The following is a 20,289-nucleotide window of genomic DNA, read 5'->3' on the forward strand; positions in this document are numbered from 1 at the left end:
TCAATTCTACCGTTATTCATCACGTAATTAATAACTCTGACTTTCTTAAGTTATGAGGTCCGATCTTTGAGTCAACACGATGGAAATGAAATGAAATATAGGAAAAATTAAAAGAACGACACAGGTGCCGTTAAATGTCACTAGTGTCGTTCTGTCGATAAACACGAGTATGAGTAGCCAAAAGCCTTCTAGGCCTTGATATTCCATAATTCGAACTCATGTAAGTCGTGAGATGGACATGCCGCTCACATAATTCGGGAGATACTCTCATTACTTTAGTTTTGCAACGCATGTGGATTTGGATGGTAATTTGTGATTTCACCAACACGACATCTACAATCTATGTCAATTCTACCATTATTTGTCATGTAATTAATAATTCTAACTTTCCTATGTTAGGAGGTCCGATCCTTCAGGTCGACCAGGTGAAAATAAAACGAAATATAGGAGAAATCAACAGAACGACACAGGTGCCGTTAAACGTGACATGTGTCGTTTTGTCGATAAACACGAGTATGAGCAGTCACGAGTCTTCCGGACTTCGATATTCAATAATTTGAACTCATTTAAGTCTCGGGATGGACATGCCGCTCACATAATTAGGGAGATACTCTCATTACTTTTGTTTTCTAATGAATGTAGATGGTGACTTGTGATTTCACCAATGCAACATCTACAATCTATGACAATTCTACCGTTATTTGCCACGTAATCAATAATTCTGATTTTCTTATATTAGGAGGTTCGATCCTTGAGGTCGTCGCGGTGGAAATGAAGCGAAATATAGGAGAAACCAACAAAACGACACGGGTGCCGTTAAACCTCACTTGTGTCGTTCTGTCGATAAACACGAGTATGAGTAGTCACGAGCCTTCTGGGCCTTGATATTCCATAATTTGAACGCATTTAAGTCGCGAGATGGACATGCCGCTCACATAATTTGGGAAATACTTTCATTACTTTTGTTTTCCAACGAATGTGAATGATGACTTGTGATTTCACCAACGCGACATCTACAATCTATGTCAATTCTATCGTTATTCGCCACTTAATCAATAATTCTGACTTTCTCATGTTAGGAGGTCCGATCCTTAAGGTCGACGCGGTGAAAATGAAGCGAAATGTAGGAGAAAGCAATAGAACGACACAAGTGCTGATAAATGTCACCTGTATCGTTTTGTCGATAAACATGAGTATGAACGGCCACGAGCCTTGCTAATTTCAGTTGAGAGATTTGCTCATTTTAGTTGCACAAGTGACGTTTTAACGATACACAAACTCGTTCATGAGGATAGCACAAGAGAAATTAGAGAATCCAATACATGTGGTCATTACGGTGAAAACGAAGCAAAGTATTTGAGAAATCAACATAGCAGTAAAAGTGTCATTAGACGACACTTATACCGTTCTCTCTATAAACAAAAGTATAGCAGTTAAACAACACGTGTGCCCTCTATTTATAAACACGTGTATGAGCACCCACGATCCATTCGAGCCTCGATAATCGATAAGGTGAACTCATTTAAATTGCAAGATGGAAACGATGTTTACAAAATTTGAAAGATATGTTCATTAATTATATTTTCTAATGAATGTAGATAATGCCTTGTGATTTCTCGAACTCGACATCATACAATCTACGTCAATTTTACTAATATTTGTCACATAACTAACATTTTCGACTTTCTTAAGTGAGGGAGTGCAATGCTTGAAGTCGGTATGGTGAAAACGAAGTAAAATATTAGAGAAATCAACATAACGATAAAAGTGTCGTTAAACTACACATGTATCGTTCTGATTATAAACACAAGTATGAGCACCTACGACCCATTTGAGCTTCGATAATCGATAAGGTGAACTCATTTAAATTGCAAGATGGACGGTCATGTTTACAAAATTTGAAAGATATGCTCATTAATTATATTTTCAAACGAATATTGATAATGCCTTAGGATTTTTCTAACTCGATATCATACCATTTATGTCAATTCTACCAATATTTGTTACATATTTAACATCTCCGACTTTCTTAAGTTAAGAAATTTAATGTTTAAGGTTGTTGCGGTGAAAACGAAGCAAAATATTAGAGAAATCAACATAACAACAGAAGCGCCGTTAAACTACACATGTGTCGTTCTATCTATAAACACAATTATAAGTACCCATGATCTATCTGAGCCTCGATAATCAATAAGTTGAACTCATTTAAGTTGCAAGATGAGCATGACATTTACAAAATTTGAGAGGTGCTCATTAATTATATTTTCTAACGAATGTAGATAATGTATTGTGATCTCTCCGACTTGATATTATACAATCTATGTCAATTCTACCGACATTTGTCACATAAATAACATTTTCGACTTTCTTAAGTTAGGGAGTCCAATACTTGATGTCGTTTCGATGAAAAATGAGCAAAATAATAGAGAAATCAACATAACGGCAAGGTGCTGTTAAACGATGCGTGTGTCGTTCTGTCTATAAACACGAGTATGAGTACCCACGACCCGTTTAAGTTTCAATAATCGATAATTTGAACTCATTAAATTGTAAGATGGACATGACATTTACAAAATTTGAGAGATATATTCGTTACTTAATCAACATGAAAAAAGAAAACAGCACAAGTGCCGTTACTGTTATAAAAACGGTACAAGTGCCGTTACGTATATAAACACGATATAAATAATTGATACCATGTATACTTTGAAATTAGTTTCTATTAAATCAATAATATTTTATTTTTGAACATCATTTTTATATTTTTTAGGTGAAATATTTAAAACGACACCAGTATTGTTTTATAATGACAAAATAAAAGTATATCTACCGTTCTAGTTTCATCGATCCTAAGACAATGACAAAATCAATCGTTCCAAACATTATAAATAGTTTGCTTTTCAAAATGACAAAAGCAGAATATCATAACACCACCATTATTTTTCAATATTACAAAAATAGCATATCATAAACTACAAAAACTAAAAGATGTGTCGTTTTGTCTTCATCATTCATGTCTCTCACTGAGTGGTACATGATCCGTACAAGTGATATGGTTATGCCCAGTTTTCAAACACTTATTACACTTATGGTTTTACTGTCGCTTTACATGAACGATAACGATTGTAGTATTGTTCTACACTACAGATAACGATTGGAGTATTGTTATTGTCCAATAGTTGCGGATAGCCAAAATATTCCAAATGTAAAAAAAAAAAAAAGATCAACTAAAATATCATTTTATACTATATTCAACAATAAAAGTATCAGTGTACACGACATTTCTAAAAATACATTTCTTTTTTCTTCAAATATAGGAGATATTTCAATGTAAATGGTATAAAAATCAATATCCTTGTTCAAATGCTCAAAATATTGAAGAAGATGGGTGATTTAATTGATAACAAGAATTTACAGTACTACGGGGAGAGCAAGACGATGATTTTTGGAGATGAAATGAGAAATTTAAATGGATTGAAAGGGGTATTTGGGTCTTTTTCACGGTGAGGGCATTTTGGACTTTTGATATTATTTGTTTATTGTATTTTGTAATTGAAAGCTATTATACCAACAAACATTGAAATGGGATTGTTTAATCAAATACATTTTTTGAATGGGCTTTTTAACAAAATCCCCCAATCGAAATAATGAAATTTTATGCCATCAAATTAACTAGAAAAATACGTAACAAAATCAAACCTTCTAGCGTTTTTTATATTTTACAAGGAAAGTTTTCAATCATAGTCACTATCTTTTGAAAAGTACGATATTTCAGTACTCGTTGAATTCTTTTGTGTATATAGATTAAGTGCATGTTTGGTAGCAGTTTTTCATCTCAAAAAATCGATTTTTTGATCGTTATTTCACTATTCAAGCCGTCATTTTTGACGTTTTCTTTCACGGGTAAGATCCACTTTTTCTCTCCAACGGTCCAAAAATCAATTCCCAGAACCACTATTGAACAAGTCCTAAATACTACAATTCACCATTGCTGCTGCCCATAGTAGTGATGTGATATTTAGGCAACTTTAATTATTTTTTAATCTAAATTAATTAATATCACATTATCGATGATCGGTAAGTACCGCTTACGAAAAACAATAATCACGTAAAGTTATAAAATATCCGACCTAAAACACTTAAATTTTCAATTGGATGAATGAACCAATCTTATAGTCAAAATACCACGACTTGCACATGTTTTATATTCTAGGGGTACGTTTGTCAAATCAACGCATGTAACCCTAAAAAAGGTTGAAATGAAAAACGAATGGAAAAAGATAACAATATCGTTGCACATCATCCCATCCCAATAGGGTAGGGTGGAGAATGGGTAGAGAATTGGGAAGGGGTGATCAGCTTGGGTGGAGTACTACTATTTTTTTTCTTTTCTTTTTTATCTTTTTAAAGTGATATATTTTGATTCAACAAAATAAATCCTCAAAAGTATGGAGCATTTGCAAATCAATTATGTGGTTACTCAATAGTAAGAACGACAACCTTCCTTTAAATTGACACGGTGCCTATGTCGAAATGCTGGATAATTAATTTTGATTGAGAACTTAAATATTTTACTTTACAAAGAATGGGAACATTAGCTACAAATTTTTCACCAGTTGGACAAATGTTATTTTTCCTTTACAATCAGATTTCATTAGTATTTTATTGAGAGATCATATTATTTTGGGCAATTATATCCGTCCCACATTTTGTTAGCTTTACTATTTTTTTATTGCAATAGGTCCTCGTATATAAGTCGGGCAAAAAAAAACCAAAAATCAACTAAAATAGTCGAATCAAATCGGGTCAGATCGATTTGAGTTTGTTTGACACACGTAATTGATTTGATTTGATTTTTTTTTTTAAACAAAACCATGATGGATCGGTTCAACAATGATTTAAAATCTCAAACTGTTGGTTAACCAAATCGGCCCAATACACTTACATGCTTACCTTTTTTGATTTTTTTTTAAGAAAAAAGAAATCAAAAGATAAATTCAAATCTTATAACTATATCTCAATTCCCTTCAATTTATGATGTTGTTAGTAAATAATAGTACTAAAAATTTCTTTTCATAATCTATTCAGACATTTAGGCTACATAATGTATAAAAAAAATCAACAAAATTCTTAAGTTTTCTATTAATTTGTCTCTATTCACCTGATTTTATTTATTAGTTGACGATTTTTGTCATATAAAGTTATTTAGTTATTTTAGTTCATGTAATCTAATTGAGTTCAAAACTTGAACATTTTTTTTTAGAAAAAATCAATTTGGACTAAAAGTCTAAACCAACTAACCAAATCGAATAAAATCAAAACAATTCGATTTGGTTTTGATTCGGTTTAAGATTTAAAGTGGGTTGGTTTAAGTTGAAATTCACCCAAACCGACTAATTTGATTTTGGTTTTAAATTGGAGTCGAAATGACCCAAACTAAATCGCGACCAAGCCTACTGGTTTGTACTTATATTTCCATCTTTTTGTCATATTTTATTAATAATTTTTGATCATTAACATATCTAGTCTTTGATTATATTTTGTTTAAATATTTTTGTTAGCGTGCTTTGAAATGAGAGGAAAATAATATTTTGAACTTTTGTATTTGTGTTTTTATTTTGATTATTTAGAAACGCAAGTAAATAAATCTTTTTATCCATCCTAAAGGATTTTTTTTAGACGAAAATAAGATGTGCTAATAAATAAAAAAAATGACCGTAATGCTATATAACACCGTTAATACAAAAACATCACCCAATGTGACATGTGCGAAACTAAATCATATAAATATGGTATTATGGGGTTCTGCTTACACTTTTACATCCCCTCACAATGAGGGGTTCACAAATTTTTTATTCATGTGAGCTCTCTTAGAGGACTGTATTCTATGGCGTACAAATGATTTTATTCAATATTATGAGATCCATTTAATTGAATATCATGTGCTGCCACATGGAAAATTCTCATTCAAAGGAGAATTTCAAATACTCACATGAGGAGTAGGCCTCATATGAGTAAAATAATCTAAAAAATTACCCCCTCATCCTATATTGTACTCTTCATGTGAGTAAAATAATTTAAAAAATTACCCACTCATCCTATGTTGTGTGTATTCTGTAAAGAGTATGTAAAAAAATTTCCTGTACGTCCAGCGGCTTACCCTGCCACATATGATGATGCTTTTACCGTCAATAACGCTATATAGCTTACTCACAAGAGAATCGTTAATAAATAGACATATTGTACTAGTTATGTTATTTCTTTGGACCGATAAACTTCTCTGATGCATTACAAATTGTAGGTGGTATATATAGGTACGATAGACATGGAGTTTGATTATAGAAGTGACACACGTTTCTATATTTGGGCTAATTTGGAATATCATGTTTTTAATAATCGCTAGTTTGAATATAATAAATTTGGTAATTACTACTCTAATATTCTACCAAACCATTCTTATAATAAATATTGAGTGTGATATTCAACACTACTAATGTTTAATACCGGTCTAAGTGATAGCAATTATGTTATTAAATTATAGGTTAAACTAAATATAAGAATTTGTTACTCATTTAGTAGGACGTATGACATGTTGACACTTAGACTGATAGCACTATTAATAAATATTTCCTAAATTTGATGTATTTCTCATACAATTTTAATAATATCCAACCATTACATTCTTTTTCTTGTAAGATAATGTCTTTTGTGTTTATAAGATGTTATTTGTATAAGAGATTTGATTTGTAAAATTATGGATGCATTTTCTCATTCATAGACGAATATATCTATAATATATTAAAATATCACATTAAGGGAGAACAATTTTTTGGACGATTTTAACCCCCTACGATTCAATTATTTCAATAATACCTTACTTTTCATTTTTTGATATATAATAAATACTACAAAATTATTGTTATTTATGAAATTTGTGTTTTTAATTCTCAATTCATTAATATTCACATTAATCTAGATTCAATGAATTTTCACTTGATGAGTTTTGAATTATATGAATCTAAAGTTATTATAGATGAATTTATTCATATTCATATATCTGAAAATTTTAACAAGTGTTTAAATTTATGTATTAACCATTAATTTTTATATATCAAATGTAATATAAAAAGATTGCTCATTTATAATATTTCATGATTATAAAAAATTTGAATCGCAGAAATTGAGTTTTGAGAATACAATTTTCTTCTCTTAAATTTCTATGTTAAATCTTATTTTATTTAGTTCGTCTGAGACTCATCAAATCTTCCAACAAATTGATATCAACTATTACTTTTGGATCACTTATAAAGTACTTTAGAATAATGTGCAATGCACGTTCAACTTTAATTAGTAATTACAAAAGAGAATAATAAAATATCTTGAATAAATATACTTACTAAGCCTAGAATTTACAGCTGATAAAATCTTGTAAAATACAATCTTTTGAATAAGTAAACGGAACAGGTGCTAAAATTAAGGATAATAATCCTCTACTAATTAGATAGAGTAGTGTTATTCAACGTCATAGTATCAAACACCAGTTTATGAGTTAATTATGTGATATTAAATGATAAATTTATTAAATGCAATATCACATGGTTCATTTAATTGAACATATCAAGTGCGATCATCTATAATAGTACTCTAGTATCATTGATGCTAGATAACATTATTCAATTAGACATGTTTTCCAATTAATCTATTGATTAAATCAAAATTCTTGAATATTCTCCCATTGATGCACCAATTTAGCTTTTATTCTAGCACACTACATACACAAGCAAGTGCTCTTTATAGACATTTTCAAGAGACTCTATATTTATAAAGAACATGCATAATAGATATCATATTTAAATTAAATAGTAAATTTTTTATGCACTCCAACAGCGTTCTCTATTTTTTTTTTTCAATGAACATTTATTGATTTATCATTTTATCCCCATATCTTATTTAACATAAGTTCTTTTTTATATGTTAATATCCAATCAATTCAATTGTGATTTGAATAATTTAAATTATAAAATATTAAAATTTGTAATTTATTAAATGAAATCATTGTTAATTAAGAACAGAGTCATTCTTTATTTTAAGAAGTTACAATAAAGAATCTTTTGAAACTTATACTTAAGCATTTGCTCTCTAAAATAAAGACTATTTTGTGTTTAAAATTAGGAGTGATATTATCTCACGCTTTGCTGACAGTCGCAGTGTGGGGGTTCGATTCCTGAGATATGGAATTGAACTCTTTGTAGGCGCAATGTACAGACAACTCTTGTTTCTTAATTTGCTGAAATACATCCCGTGATTTACCTCCCTCACAAAGCTCTAGGGGGACGGGATCCTCAAGATTGGGGTTCAACCTTTTTTTATTTTGTGCTTAAAATTGTAGTCTCTTGAAAATAATTTTAGCTTTGGAACAACCCAAAAATCAAAGGGCATTCCTTTAGCAAATCACTACAACTGAATCTTGATTATTGGCTCAAAAAATTTAGGCATTCAGTGTCACAGGGAGCATGCCAATGAAACTTATAATCCGGGCAAGTTTATCAGACTGTTTGAATTGGCTTATCTTCTACGATTCCAACACAACATGAACAAGTTCACCTAAAATTTTTTTTAGGTATCATTTTTTTGCCTCCGAACATAACCCAGTGGTACAAAAGATAAGAGTAAGGTCATCTCATGCCTTGCTGACAATCGCAGTGTGAAGGTTTGATTCCCGAGACATGAAATTTGACTCTTTGTAGCGCAGTATATAGACAGCTCTTTTTCCCTGACCTGTTGAGATACATTCCGCGATTTACCTTCCTCACAAAATTCTAGGAACGAGGCAATGAGGGTCCTCGAGATTGAGGTTCAACCTTTATTTTATGTATCATTTCAACTTTCATAAGCGAAAATTCTTGTACAACTTACACTAATAACGAGGTCTTTTTAGTTTAGTGCATAGTAGATTCTTGTAAAGAACATACTAAATGGTCAATACTCTGAGCATAACTCATATTTAATTATCATATTACATTAGATGAACTTCACAAAACTGCATATAATTATTGTAGTTTTACTAGCATAGTACAATAATGACCAACAGCTCATAACTGGAAATGGTGCTTCGCCCCACTTCAAGCTCGGCTAACACGAGAAAAAATATATATATTTTAACCTTTTACCTGCTAAGTTTAGTAAAGAATCTAGTCTAAGCTCCGAGTGTCTGGAATCTTGCTGATAATGCAGTTTTGTAGTGTTTGAAACTCGTCTTACCATTGCAGCTTCTTCGTATTCGTGAAGAAATCTTAGCTAACGCTTCCTCCCTTTGGGGGCGGTTGGCATATAGTATCCACAGAGCAAGACTAAGCATGACCCCTACTGAGATAAGGGCCAGTCCGGCATTTACAATCTGAAGAGAGTGCTTTAATGGAGGACAGTAGAACAAAGTGATTTCTCGGAATGTATCGCGTACAAAATCACAGTTCTGGAGACTCAGTAGTAGCGGGGTATAATGTTCAAGAGCATAACTAATGTTTAGCGCAGCCACCAACTCCCAGTACATTTGTGGAGTCAATCTTCCAACACTGCTGCAGAATCCAGAAGCTGACACGTTGCAAGTATAATTCTGCCAAACCTGCATCCACAAAAATAAAAAGAATAGGTAAAATTTCCGCAAAGAATATTTCTCCTTCAACAAATATTTTCTTCCTCATGGAAAAAATGTCAGAAAACAAGGGGAAAGAGGAATAAAAAAACCGAGAACTCGAAGCCCCAGATAAAAGCAAAAATGTTGCTGAGTAGCTTTGCGAATTTGGTCAAAGACCATGCACATAACCAACTTGACTGATGAAACTTGTTCAAAATAAAGAAGCACAAAACTTGGTATGATTTGATTACTAACCAGTGCTATAATTTCAAAATCAGAGTTAAAGTGGAAAGATCTATTAGTCAAAATCATCCTATATGCAATCCTGAGGGGATAGCTCAATGATCAGGCTTTGTGTTTGTTCTCCAATATTCACCGATTTGATTCCCCTCAGGACCACTGAGGTGAGTACCCGACTGTAAACTTCAGGGCCCTATGGAATTAGTCGAGGTGCACATAAATTGACCAAATACCCACGGTCAAAAAAAAAAAGAAGGGAAAATCATCCTATATGCATTAATGCATTTCACAAAGATGCCATTTCCATTCTTTCAACTACAGGTGATCCATACATGACATTACTATCCGTACCTTTTCTGGCATATCATTCCTTAACATAAACAGTCAATTTCAACTTGAAATATTAGATGTTTTCCAAGAAGTCATGAGATACGAAGTTAGACTGCATACCAAGGAAGCATTTGCCATTGTAACTTCTTCAGCTGTACACTGGCGATCTTGCAGTTGTGAGTCGTAAGGATAGCAGAGATGAGGAATTGCTGGGCCCGATTGATTGAAATAATAAGGAACTGCCTGGGGAGGCGGGTTTGCATTGGCAGCAGAGTCTATGTATTGATTGACAATATTGACAATATCATTGATCACTTGTTTACTCTTAAATAATGTCTGGTTTGTGGTTCTTTGGTCCACACAAGGAAGGATATTGCTAAGAGCAGTTTCTGCACGAGGATTTTCCACCCATTCTCCCATGGCCATGCAAGTGTCGGAAATTGCACTATGATATAAAAAATCAACAAGTTCAGTAAACAAGAAAGCTTTTCTATTAAACAATAAGGTGTCTATTCTATCACAACACATGAATTCCTTCGGATCACCCAATGCTCAGGAATTCAAATTATCAGAAATTTTAATTACTTACATTTTGAACCTTTTTTTCAGACACAGGGAAACTAGTGAACTCGCATGTTAATGAAATCCATAGAAGAGTTATCGTTAGCAATAATACTCTTACTGATCTATTAACAAGTAGTTACATGCCGGGATTATACGTGCATATTTTTGGATGATCATAATGGATACCTGACCAAATTTTCTTATGTGTTGCCGGTTCATGAAATTTAAGAACTCAAATCAATTTTAGAAAATGAGAGTCCGTATTATACAAATAGTGAAATTTGAGAATTCTAGCTTCATTTCGGCCAAAAAAAATGGAATTTAGATCTTTAAGAAGATTATTTTATTTATTTATTTATTTTTTCTATGGAGCCTTTAAGAAGAAAATTTAAACACATGGGGATTATGCTCCCCTTGGTTATTCAATATTGCCTATCTTTCTACTATTTCCCTGATATGAAGGACATGGTTGAAAGAGCATTACAAAGAGCAACTTGAATGTAAAAGCCCAAAGTATGAAAAAAAGAAGCATAAAGTGATTTAATGCAAATAAAATAGTTATTACATAGAAAACACATAAAAAAGAACCAGAAGTTCAGCTACAAATAATGATCATTTGAAGATTTGCAGTCAAGCCCAATGTAAGAAAACAGATTTCATCTAGTGTACGAATAATTTACCAACAAAATGTGCAGCATAAAAAATAAATGCGGTTCATGTCAAACTAAAGAATCTCACTTGTTTAGGATGACAAAAACTCCGCACAGGATAAAGGTTACTGCCACAAGTAACCATCCGCTAATAATGAATCTGCATCGATATGATGAATTGTCAGAAAATCGAGGAGTGAACTACCAAAAAGGCAATTTTGTTAAAACTAGAATAATCATCAGCTCTAACAAAAATTAAATAAATGGAACTACCAACTAAATGACCTTAAAGAGAGAACTTACACATATATTGCGTGTTGATGAAGTAGATTCTTGTAAAGAACATACTAAATGGTCAATACTCTGAGCATAACTCATATTTAATTATCATATTACATTAGATGAACTTCACAAAACTGCATATAATTATTGTAGTTTTACTAGCATAGTACAATAATGACCAACAGCTCATAACTGGAAATGGTGCTTCGCCCCACTTCAAGCTCGGCTAACACGAGAAAAAATATATATATTTTAACCTTTTACCTGCTAAGTTTAGTAAAGAATCTAGTCTAAGCTCCGAGTGTCTGGAATCTTGCTGATAATGCAGTTTTGTAGTGTTTGAAACTCGTCTTACCATTGCAGCTTCTTCGTATTCGTGAAGAAATCTTAGCTAACGCTTCCTCCCTTTGGGGGCGGTTGGCATATAGTATCCACAGAGCAAGACTAAGCATGACCCCTACTGAGATAAGGGCCAGTCCGGCATTTACAATCTGAAGAGAGTGCTTTAATGGAGGACAGTAGAACAAAGTGATTTCTCGGAATGTATCGCGTACAAAATCACAGTTCTGGAGACTCAGTAGTAGCGGGGTATAATGTTCAAGAGCATAACTAATGTTTAGCGCAGCCACCAACTCCCAGTACATTTGTGGAGTCAATCTTCCAACACTGCTGCAGAATCCAGAAGCTGACACGTTGCAAGTATAATTCTGCCAAACCTGCATCCACAAAAATAAAAAGAATAGGTAAAATTTCCGCAAAGAATATTTCTCCTTCAACAAATATTTTCTTCCTCATGGAAAAAATGTCAGAAAACAAGGGGAAAGAGGAATAAAAAAACCGAGAACTCGAAGCCCCAGATAAAAGCAAAAATGTTGCTGAGTAGCTTTGCGAATTTGGTCAAAGACCATGCACATAACCAACTTGACTGATGAAACTTGTTCAAAATAAAGAAGCACAAAACTTGGTATGATTTGATTACTAACCAGTGCTATAATTTCAAAATCAGAGTTAAAGTGGAAAGATCTATTAGTCAAAATCATCCTACATGCAATCCTGAGGGGATAGCTCAATGATCAGGCTTTGTGTTTGTTCTCCAATATTCACCGATTTGATTCCCCTCAGGACCACTGAGGTGAGTACCCGACTGTAAACTTCAGGGCCCTATGGAATTAGTCGAGGTGCACATAAATTGACCAAATACCCACGGTCAAAAAAAAAAAGAAGGGAAAATCATCCTATATGCATTAATGCATTTCACAAAGATGCCATTTCCATTCTTTCAACTACAGGTGATCCATACATGACATTACTATCCGTACCTTTTCTGGCATATCATTCCTTAACATAAACAGTCAATTTCAACTTGAAATATTAGATGTTTTCCAAGAAGTCATGAGATACGAAGTTAGACTGCATACCAAGGAAGCATTTGCCATTGTAACTTCTTCAGCTGTACACTGGCGATCTTGCAGTTGTGAGTCGTAAGGATAGCAGAGATGAGGAATTGCTGGGCCCGATTGATTGAAATAATAAGGAACTGCCTGGGGAGGCGGGTTTGCATTGGCAGCAGAGTCTATGTATTGATTGACAATATTGACAATATCATTGATCACTTGTTTACTCTTAAATAATGTCTGGTTTGTGGTTCTTTGGTCCACACAAGGAAGGATATTGCTAAGAGCAGTTTCTGCACGAGGATTTTCCACCCATTCTCCCATGGCCATGCAAGTGTCGGAAATTGCACTATGATATAAAAAATCAACAAGTTCAGTAAACAAGAAAGCTTTTCTATTAAACAATAAGGTGTCTATTCTATCACAACACATGAATTCCTTCGGATCACCCAATGCTCAGGAATTCAAATTATCAGAAATTTTAATTACTTACATTTTGAACCTTTTTTTCAGACACAGGGAAACTAGTGAACTCGCATGTTAATGAAATCCATAGAAGAGTTATCGTTAGCAATAATACTCTTACTGATCTATTAACAAGTAGTTACATGCCGGGATTATACGTGCATATTTTTGGATGATCATAATGGATACCTGACCAAATTTTCTTATGTGTTGCCGGTTCATGAAATTTAAGAACTCAAATCAATTTTAGAAAATGAGAGTCCGTATTATACAAATAGTGAAATTTGAGAATTCTAGCTTCATTTCGGCCAAAAAAAAAGGAATTTAGATCTTTAAGAAGATTATTTTATTTTATTTTATTTTTTTTTCTATGGAGCCTTTAAGAAGAAAATTTAAACACATGGGGATTATGCTCCCCTTGGTTATTCAATATTGCCTATCTTTCTACTATTTCCCTGATATGAAGGACATGGTTGAAAGAGCATTACAAAGAGCAACTTGAATGTAAAAGCCCAAAGTATGAAAAAAAGAAGCATAAAGTGATTTAATGCAAATAAAATAGTTATTACATAGAAAACACATAAAAAAGAACCAGAAGTTCAGCTACAAATAATGATCATTTGAAGATTTGCAGTCAAGCCCAATGTAAGAAAACAGATTTCATCTAGTATACGAATAATTTACCAACAAAATGTGCAGCATAAAAAATAAATGCGGTTCATGTCAAACTAAAGAATCTCACTTGTTTAGGATGACAAAAACTCCGCACAGGATAAAGGTTACTGCCACAAGTAACCATCCGCTAATAATGAATCTGCATCGATATGATGAATTGTCAGAAAATCGAGGAGTGAACTACCAAAAAGGCAATTTTGTTAAAACTAGAATAATCATCAGCTCTAACAAAAATTAAATAAATGGAACTACCAACTAAATGACCTTAAAGAGAGAACTTACACATATATTGCGTGTTGATGACCTAGGATAGACAGAACTGCACCAAAATAAACAATCAGCAACAGAAAACACATTATTTTAGTTAAAGAATAAGATATTATCTGACAATGCATACCGAGGCCCAGAAGAGAGATGAGAAGCATCACTGTAGCAACAGCGATAAGTGCTGATCTCCTGCAACAATGCATTTGGTTATTGACATTATATTATGAATGAATGAATCAAAATTCATTAAAATGCAATCAAGGTACAAATAACCATACACAGTATTGAAGACGCGTCGCGTTTTACTTGAGTTTTCATTTGTCTTCAGCTCCAATGTATTTGCTGCAGTATTCAGGTCCACATTTAACCTGTCAATATCTTTCATTACATCTGAAGGAAGGAAAATTTGGGCCACACTGACAGTTTTAGCAAGTGACAAATATGTGGTCACATTCCTTAGCGTCTGCACTGTGTAGTCTGATTGATTTACGACATAATTGAGAGTATGTAATGCTTCACCATGAAAATCGTCCTGCCCAACAGAAAGAAGAATACATCCAATCCTGGTGACAAAAAAAAAAAANGGAGATAAAATTCAAATACACCATAATCGTAGATAATATTAATTGAGAAAGATTATAGTCGAAAACCACTTAAGAATTAAGGAGGATACATTGAACCATAGAGACAATAATGACGAAAGCTATGAGTTTAGGCTTTACGCTGCAGCACTTGTAAAGATAATAAGCATTATCAGACAAATCCTCAGAGACCAGCTTGATTCTTTTCCTTTCATGTTTATTTTCCATCCACATAGATGATGCACCACAAGAGCCAGCCCAAAAGAAACAAACCATATGACTGCAAGAATAAAAGCTCCTGCACCTGTAAATCCAACAGACTGAACACGATGGTTAAAATCATGATGAAAATACATTATGCAAGATTCTTATCTTTGTCATGAAATGCAATGAACATTTGACCACAGTAGAATTTAAACAGAGAAAACCCACAGACTTGGGTAGATATTCAAGACATCAGAATTTGAAACAACATGCCCTGTGTTCCACCTAAGAAAACAATTACATTTCAATGAACATCAAGCTTAATAAGCCACAAACTTCCAAAAAGTAGCTTTACAACATGCCTTATTATATATCTCACGGACATTTCTTGCATATAGGTTACTTTTCCAATGAGTTACACATTTGCTTTACAGAATTACTAAAAGCATAGGCTTTGTCATTTTCTAGAACAAAAACCATTTTCCAATTACATATACATACATACATATATATATATATATATATATATATGTATATTTTTTTTTAAGTGAATATTTGTGATAGAATGGATGGGCACTGAATACAACAAGAATACTCTATCGACGCGAACTTATAGGGCCATATATCTTCTGAAAAGTTACATGGTCCTAGTAAGACACGAATGAATAACCTCAACATTCAAAAAGAAGGAACAGGGGGGAGCAACATGCTGAGGTGATGAATAAAAAATGCATCCCTCAATTCTTAATTTCATCTGTCAGATATCACACAATTAATTCCTGAAAACAATTTCAAAACAATCCCTAGAATAACCATCACATTAACAGAAAATGCATATCAATATCATATCTGGTTATACATTTATTAGATAAAAAATAATAATAATAATAATAATAATAATAATAATAATAATAATTGATGGTAAAGGCAAGAGAATAGAGCTTACAGCCCAGTAATGTTTGTTGGCAATATCCCATCCACCTCTGTACTTGTGAAAACCAGAAAGAATGTCAGGCCTCTTTGTCCTGTTCTTTGCCAATACAAGCGTGCTAACAAGGCTGGCAGGGCCTGGAGCTTCGGCAGTAGAACTCAGTATTTCATCCTTCCATGACCCCATATTTTGGTCTCCTACATGAATGTTTCATATGATTCCAAAAAAAAATAATAATAATAATAAATAAATAAATAAAATACATTTTTTGAATCATTTAAAATTAACAAACCATAGAATAGGATCACTAAATCACTCCTTCAAGGATATAAAAATCAGATCTTGAATTACTAAATCAAGTACAGAATAATACTGCCCCAAGTTTTCCATTTTTCCAAGAACAATAACTGCCATTATAAAGGAAGACCATCAAAATTTTCACAGCCCAAACTAACATAATTACCGCATCCCATTAAAATTTTAGCCTCGATGATCATCACAAACAAACAAAACAAAACAAAACCAAAAAAAATCCAAGTAGCCGTATATCACCAAGAAAAAGATGGAAGCCCAGTTGCCAAAAATACCAAGAAAAACATAAGTAAATCCAAGAACTTGCTATTATTACATCAATAAGCCAAACATCAGCAAGAAAAACACGATTTAATTCAATTATCAAGAATCACGAAAAGTTACTGAACCAAACCTAAGATGGACTTAAAGGGATCTCTGGAGTGGGAATGAGCAGTGCTGGAGCTCAAGAGCACAGAGAGAGCAATAAAGGCAACAAACAAAAACAAAAGGGCCCTATTTTCCATCTTCTAGCAGCAAATCTCACTGTAGGAATTGCACAGAAAGACACTGCAGGATCAGGAGACACCCCTCCTGATTAATATCACATGTCTCGTACTCTCTTATGACTCAAGAATTTAAAGGGTCTTCTGTTCATAACTTTTTGTTTGTCATTTACTTGTTCCGAAGGTTTGGTTTCACAAAAGCAGAAAATCTCAGTGAGACCCAGATACACAAAGATCTTTTTCTTTTTGACGAGCGTATACCCAAAATCTCCACCAATAGAAATATATATACATGAATTGTGTTTATATGGTACTTATATGGAGAGGTGCCATTGGTGTTGGGGGTGGGGTGGGGGTGGGTTACGACGGAAAATGGCGGGTGTGAACGTACTGATGGGGTGAGTGATGAATGAGTAAAGCTAAAAGCAAAAAGTGCAACTATGGATACCATTTGCACTTGGAGATTTGCCCTTTTTCACATCTCTAATTTAGAGCAAATTTTTAGTATTTTCAAAATATGAAACTCAATATTTTTATTTTATTTTATTTTATTTTATTTTATCTAATTTGATATGTGTTATTACAAAATGTTAAGAAGCACTAAAGAATTCGAGATTACTAGAAATCTTTTCCTATTTTTTATTGGATTTGTTTAATATAGTTGGATGTAATTTAAAATCGTTTAAAAATATTAACTAATTAATTAAAGATCCTAAAATACCATAGAAAAATATTCTTATACTTTATAAATATTGTGTGCAGTGATTCGAATCTGATCTTAATTAAATCAAACTAGCTAGTGCAACTCAATTTAATTTCCTTTAAAATTGATATGATTTTATATCCTAAAATCAATAATCTAACGTTCTCATCCAGTTGTCAGTTTTAAGCTTCCCGTTTCAAAATTACTTCTATATAATCGTTCAATTTAATCATAATTATATAAAATTACATGAATTATTATATCTATAATAATTAAAACTTTAGTCGTCAAAAATAGAAAGCATGAAAGAGAATCGAAAAAATTTACAAAGCAATTTATACTTTATAATCAACTTATGAGTTGTAAAATTATTGAAATGAATCATACTAGAATTGATGTTTTATAGTTCAATCGAGTTCCTTTTTTGTCAATGACGTATATAAATAAAATTAATTTATAAAATATTTGGCCCCGCTAAAAAATTACTTACTTAAAAAAAAAAAAAAGTTTGCAAGTGAAAATGTGAATTTGGATGAAATTCTCGATGCTCCTCATCATGTTACTTTAGGATTTAACCCCTTTCTTGTGGCCCCCACTACAAAAGAGTCTGGGTATTTTTTTTTTTTGAGATAAATAACGGGTCCATTGGGAGAATAATTTTCTTTAATAGGTAAATGGAAGTACAATCGTGCTATACAAATATCGAGTTTGACATCGGGGATGATCGCATACACACACATACGAGGTCAGACCTTATTTAATTCACGCGGGACCCACGTATCCATATAAGTGTGTGGTTATCGGTGCGATCATCCTCACGGGTCGTTTGGCTTTATCCATGTATGAAACATGATTTATTTTATTATTATTTTTTTTTTTTTATGGAGTGAGTGGGAAATGAGCAGGAATGGTTGGAAAAAAGAGAGGCAATTGTTATGGTGTAATTAATTATTTATTAATCAAATTAATTAACAAAAATTAGTTAATTAACCTACTATCTATAGAAAAATGGCCACGTTTAGTAAGCAATTAAATGTGAATTAGGTACACCATAACAGTCAAAAGTGGTTTATTAAAGGAGACCCCAACTTGAGATTCTTCATGATTTGTTTGCAACTAATTGATGGGAATGTTGATGCCAATTTAAGTACATGCTTTAATTATCATAATCTCTTATTTAACACAATCGAGATGATTATAATCAAAATTATATTTTCGATTTTTTTATAAATTCCCCAAACGCATGGATATTTTCCAATTGTTAATTTTTTCTCATGTTTTGATAAAATTCACGTGTTAAGTTAAAAGGCTCGTAATTTACATTCAAAACTATTGTTTGATTAGTATTATCGGGAATTTCATTTCACAAGAAAATAAACAAATCCAAACATTTACGTTTTCATAAAAGTTAATTCGAGAATTCAAGCGAACTCGAACTAATGGGCGATGACCGTTACTTAATCAAGATTGGAACACACCAAGATGCTCAAGGTACAAAATTGTATTTTTTTCCCCTTAAAAATATTGAGAAAATTAATAATAGAGGGGAGTCTCAATTAATTGTTGAAGGGTTCGGTTACACGTACACGAGTGTACACGCCCCCTCACATGGAAGGTCGGTCGGAAGCATTTATTGGGTGTGGGGCCCCTTTCAATGTGAGGGGCGTGTACACTTTGGGTACAAATGGCTTTTTCCATTGTTGAAAAAAATTGACAGATCAAAGCGTACGCTCTTATCTTATATGATGGAGTTGTTCCAAGTGACACCAAAAGAAAGTTCGGTTGGTATCTGCTATGTTTATTATTATGCAAAATAAACAATAAAGCAGGTGAAAATGAAACTATTCTTTACAAGTATTTTTTTAATAAACCAAACAGCTATTTAATAGTAAAGTATTTTAATAATCCAAACAGGCGTTACAAATAATTGTCGAAGGACTGAAGGTCTTTCCTTGGAGCCAGGGGCAGAGCCGGAAGAATAAGGTTGTCGGGGCAAAATTCATAAAATTTTAATTGTGGGGCAAAATTGAAAATTATAAGAATTTTTTTTTTTTTTTATTAAATCTTGAAAAATCTTTTGCAAAATCTTGGATTCCAAAATTTTCCCATTGTAGATCTGCCCATGCTTGGAGCTTGTTTGGCTTTGCTTCTGTCTAAAAAAGAAGCGGCTTTTGTGTGTGTGAAATTTAGCAATATAATTGCGAAAAGAGGAATGTATTTTTTTTTAACTACTTTAAAAGTTGAAAATCTGGAAAAATATTGATTTTCATATTAATCATCCTATTAAAATTAATTAGTTACGAAAATACAATTTTTGTCCAGTAGTTCATCTATATGTCAAAACTAACTCATAGAATGATCAATGTATCATAACTTATGAACGTGTATGAGTCAATTTACAAATTCCAAATTTTTTGTGATCAATATATCGGAACTTACTTACGAATGTGTAAAAATCAATTTACAAATTTCATTTTTTTTTTTTTTAAATGGCTTATGACCTAATGGGCGAGGAAAGTCGAGTCAATTTGCAAGATGCTCGTCCCATTAATTTTTTTTTGTTGAAAGAATT

The 20,289-nt window shown here is 32.6% G+C and overlaps 2 protein-coding genes across 3 annotated transcripts; both read right to left on the reverse strand.

The window, feature by feature from the left end:
- Positions 1 to 8,972: 8,972 nt before the first annotated feature.
- Positions 8,973 to 11,740, reverse strand: LOC111395437. Its single transcript, XM_023021432.1, has 4 exons — positions 11,722 to 11,740; positions 11,507 to 11,578; positions 10,325 to 10,649; positions 8,973 to 9,622 (listed from the first exon to the last, which is right to left on the reverse strand). Exons 3-4 carry the CDS (start codon positions 10,628 to 10,630, stop codon positions 9,197 to 9,199), a joined length of 732 nt encoding a protein of 243 aa, XP_022877200.1. The 5' UTR covers positions 10,631 to 10,649; positions 11,507 to 11,578; positions 11,722 to 11,740; the 3' UTR covers positions 8,973 to 9,196.
- Positions 11,741 to 11,766: 26 nt separating this feature from the next.
- On the reverse strand, positions 11,767 to 17,342 carry LOC111395436. 2 transcript variants are annotated; one of them, XM_023021429.1, is made up of 9 exons: positions 16,924 to 17,342; positions 16,233 to 16,414; positions 15,224 to 15,402; positions 14,780 to 15,064; positions 14,632 to 14,690; positions 14,517 to 14,553; positions 14,302 to 14,373; positions 13,119 to 13,443; positions 11,767 to 12,416 (listed from the first exon to the last, which is right to left on the reverse strand). In XM_023021429.1, the coding sequence occupies exons 1-9, from the start codon at positions 17,033 to 17,035 to the stop codon at positions 11,991 to 11,993; spliced, it is 1,677 nt and encodes a 558-aa protein (XP_022877197.1). In that variant the 5' UTR covers positions 17,036 to 17,342; the 3' UTR covers positions 11,767 to 11,990. The 2 variants fall into 2 exon arrangements, with proteins under 2 accessions (XP_022877197.1, XP_022877199.1); XM_023021431.1 differs by lacking the exon at positions 16,924 to 17,342 and having other exon boundaries at positions 11,952 to 12,416; positions 15,224 to 15,386; positions 16,233 to 16,398.
- Between the last annotated feature and the right edge of the window lie 2,947 nt (positions 17,343 to 20,289).

The sequence above is a fragment of the Olea europaea genome, chromosome 6, assembly GCF_002742605.1.
Source record: "Olea europaea var. sylvestris chromosome 6, O_europaea_v1, whole genome shotgun sequence".
Classification (NCBI taxonomy): domain Eukaryota; kingdom Viridiplantae; phylum Streptophyta; class Magnoliopsida; order Lamiales; family Oleaceae; genus Olea; species Olea europaea.

Coding starts and splice junctions, on each gene's coding strand:
- LOC111395437 (XM_023021432.1), bottom strand. CDS start 10,630: ATGGCCATGGGAGAATGGGTGGAAAATCCTCGTGCAGAAACTGCTCTT. Junction 9,623..10,324: donor CAATGGCAAATGCTTCCTTG/GTATGCAGTCTA, acceptor TTGTGGATGCAG/GTTTGGCAGAATTATACTTG.
- LOC111395436 (XM_023021429.1), bottom strand. CDS start 17,035: ATGGAAAATAGGGCCCTTTTGTTTTTGTTTGTTGCCTTTATTGCTCTC. Junction 16,415..16,923: donor TCCCTTTAAGTCCATCTTAG/GTTTGGTTCAGT, acceptor ACATTCATGTAG/GAGACCAAAATATGGGGTCA. Junction 12,417..13,118: donor CAATGGCAAATGCTTCCTTG/GTATGCAGTCTA, acceptor TTGTGGATGCAG/GTTTGGCAGAATTATACTTG.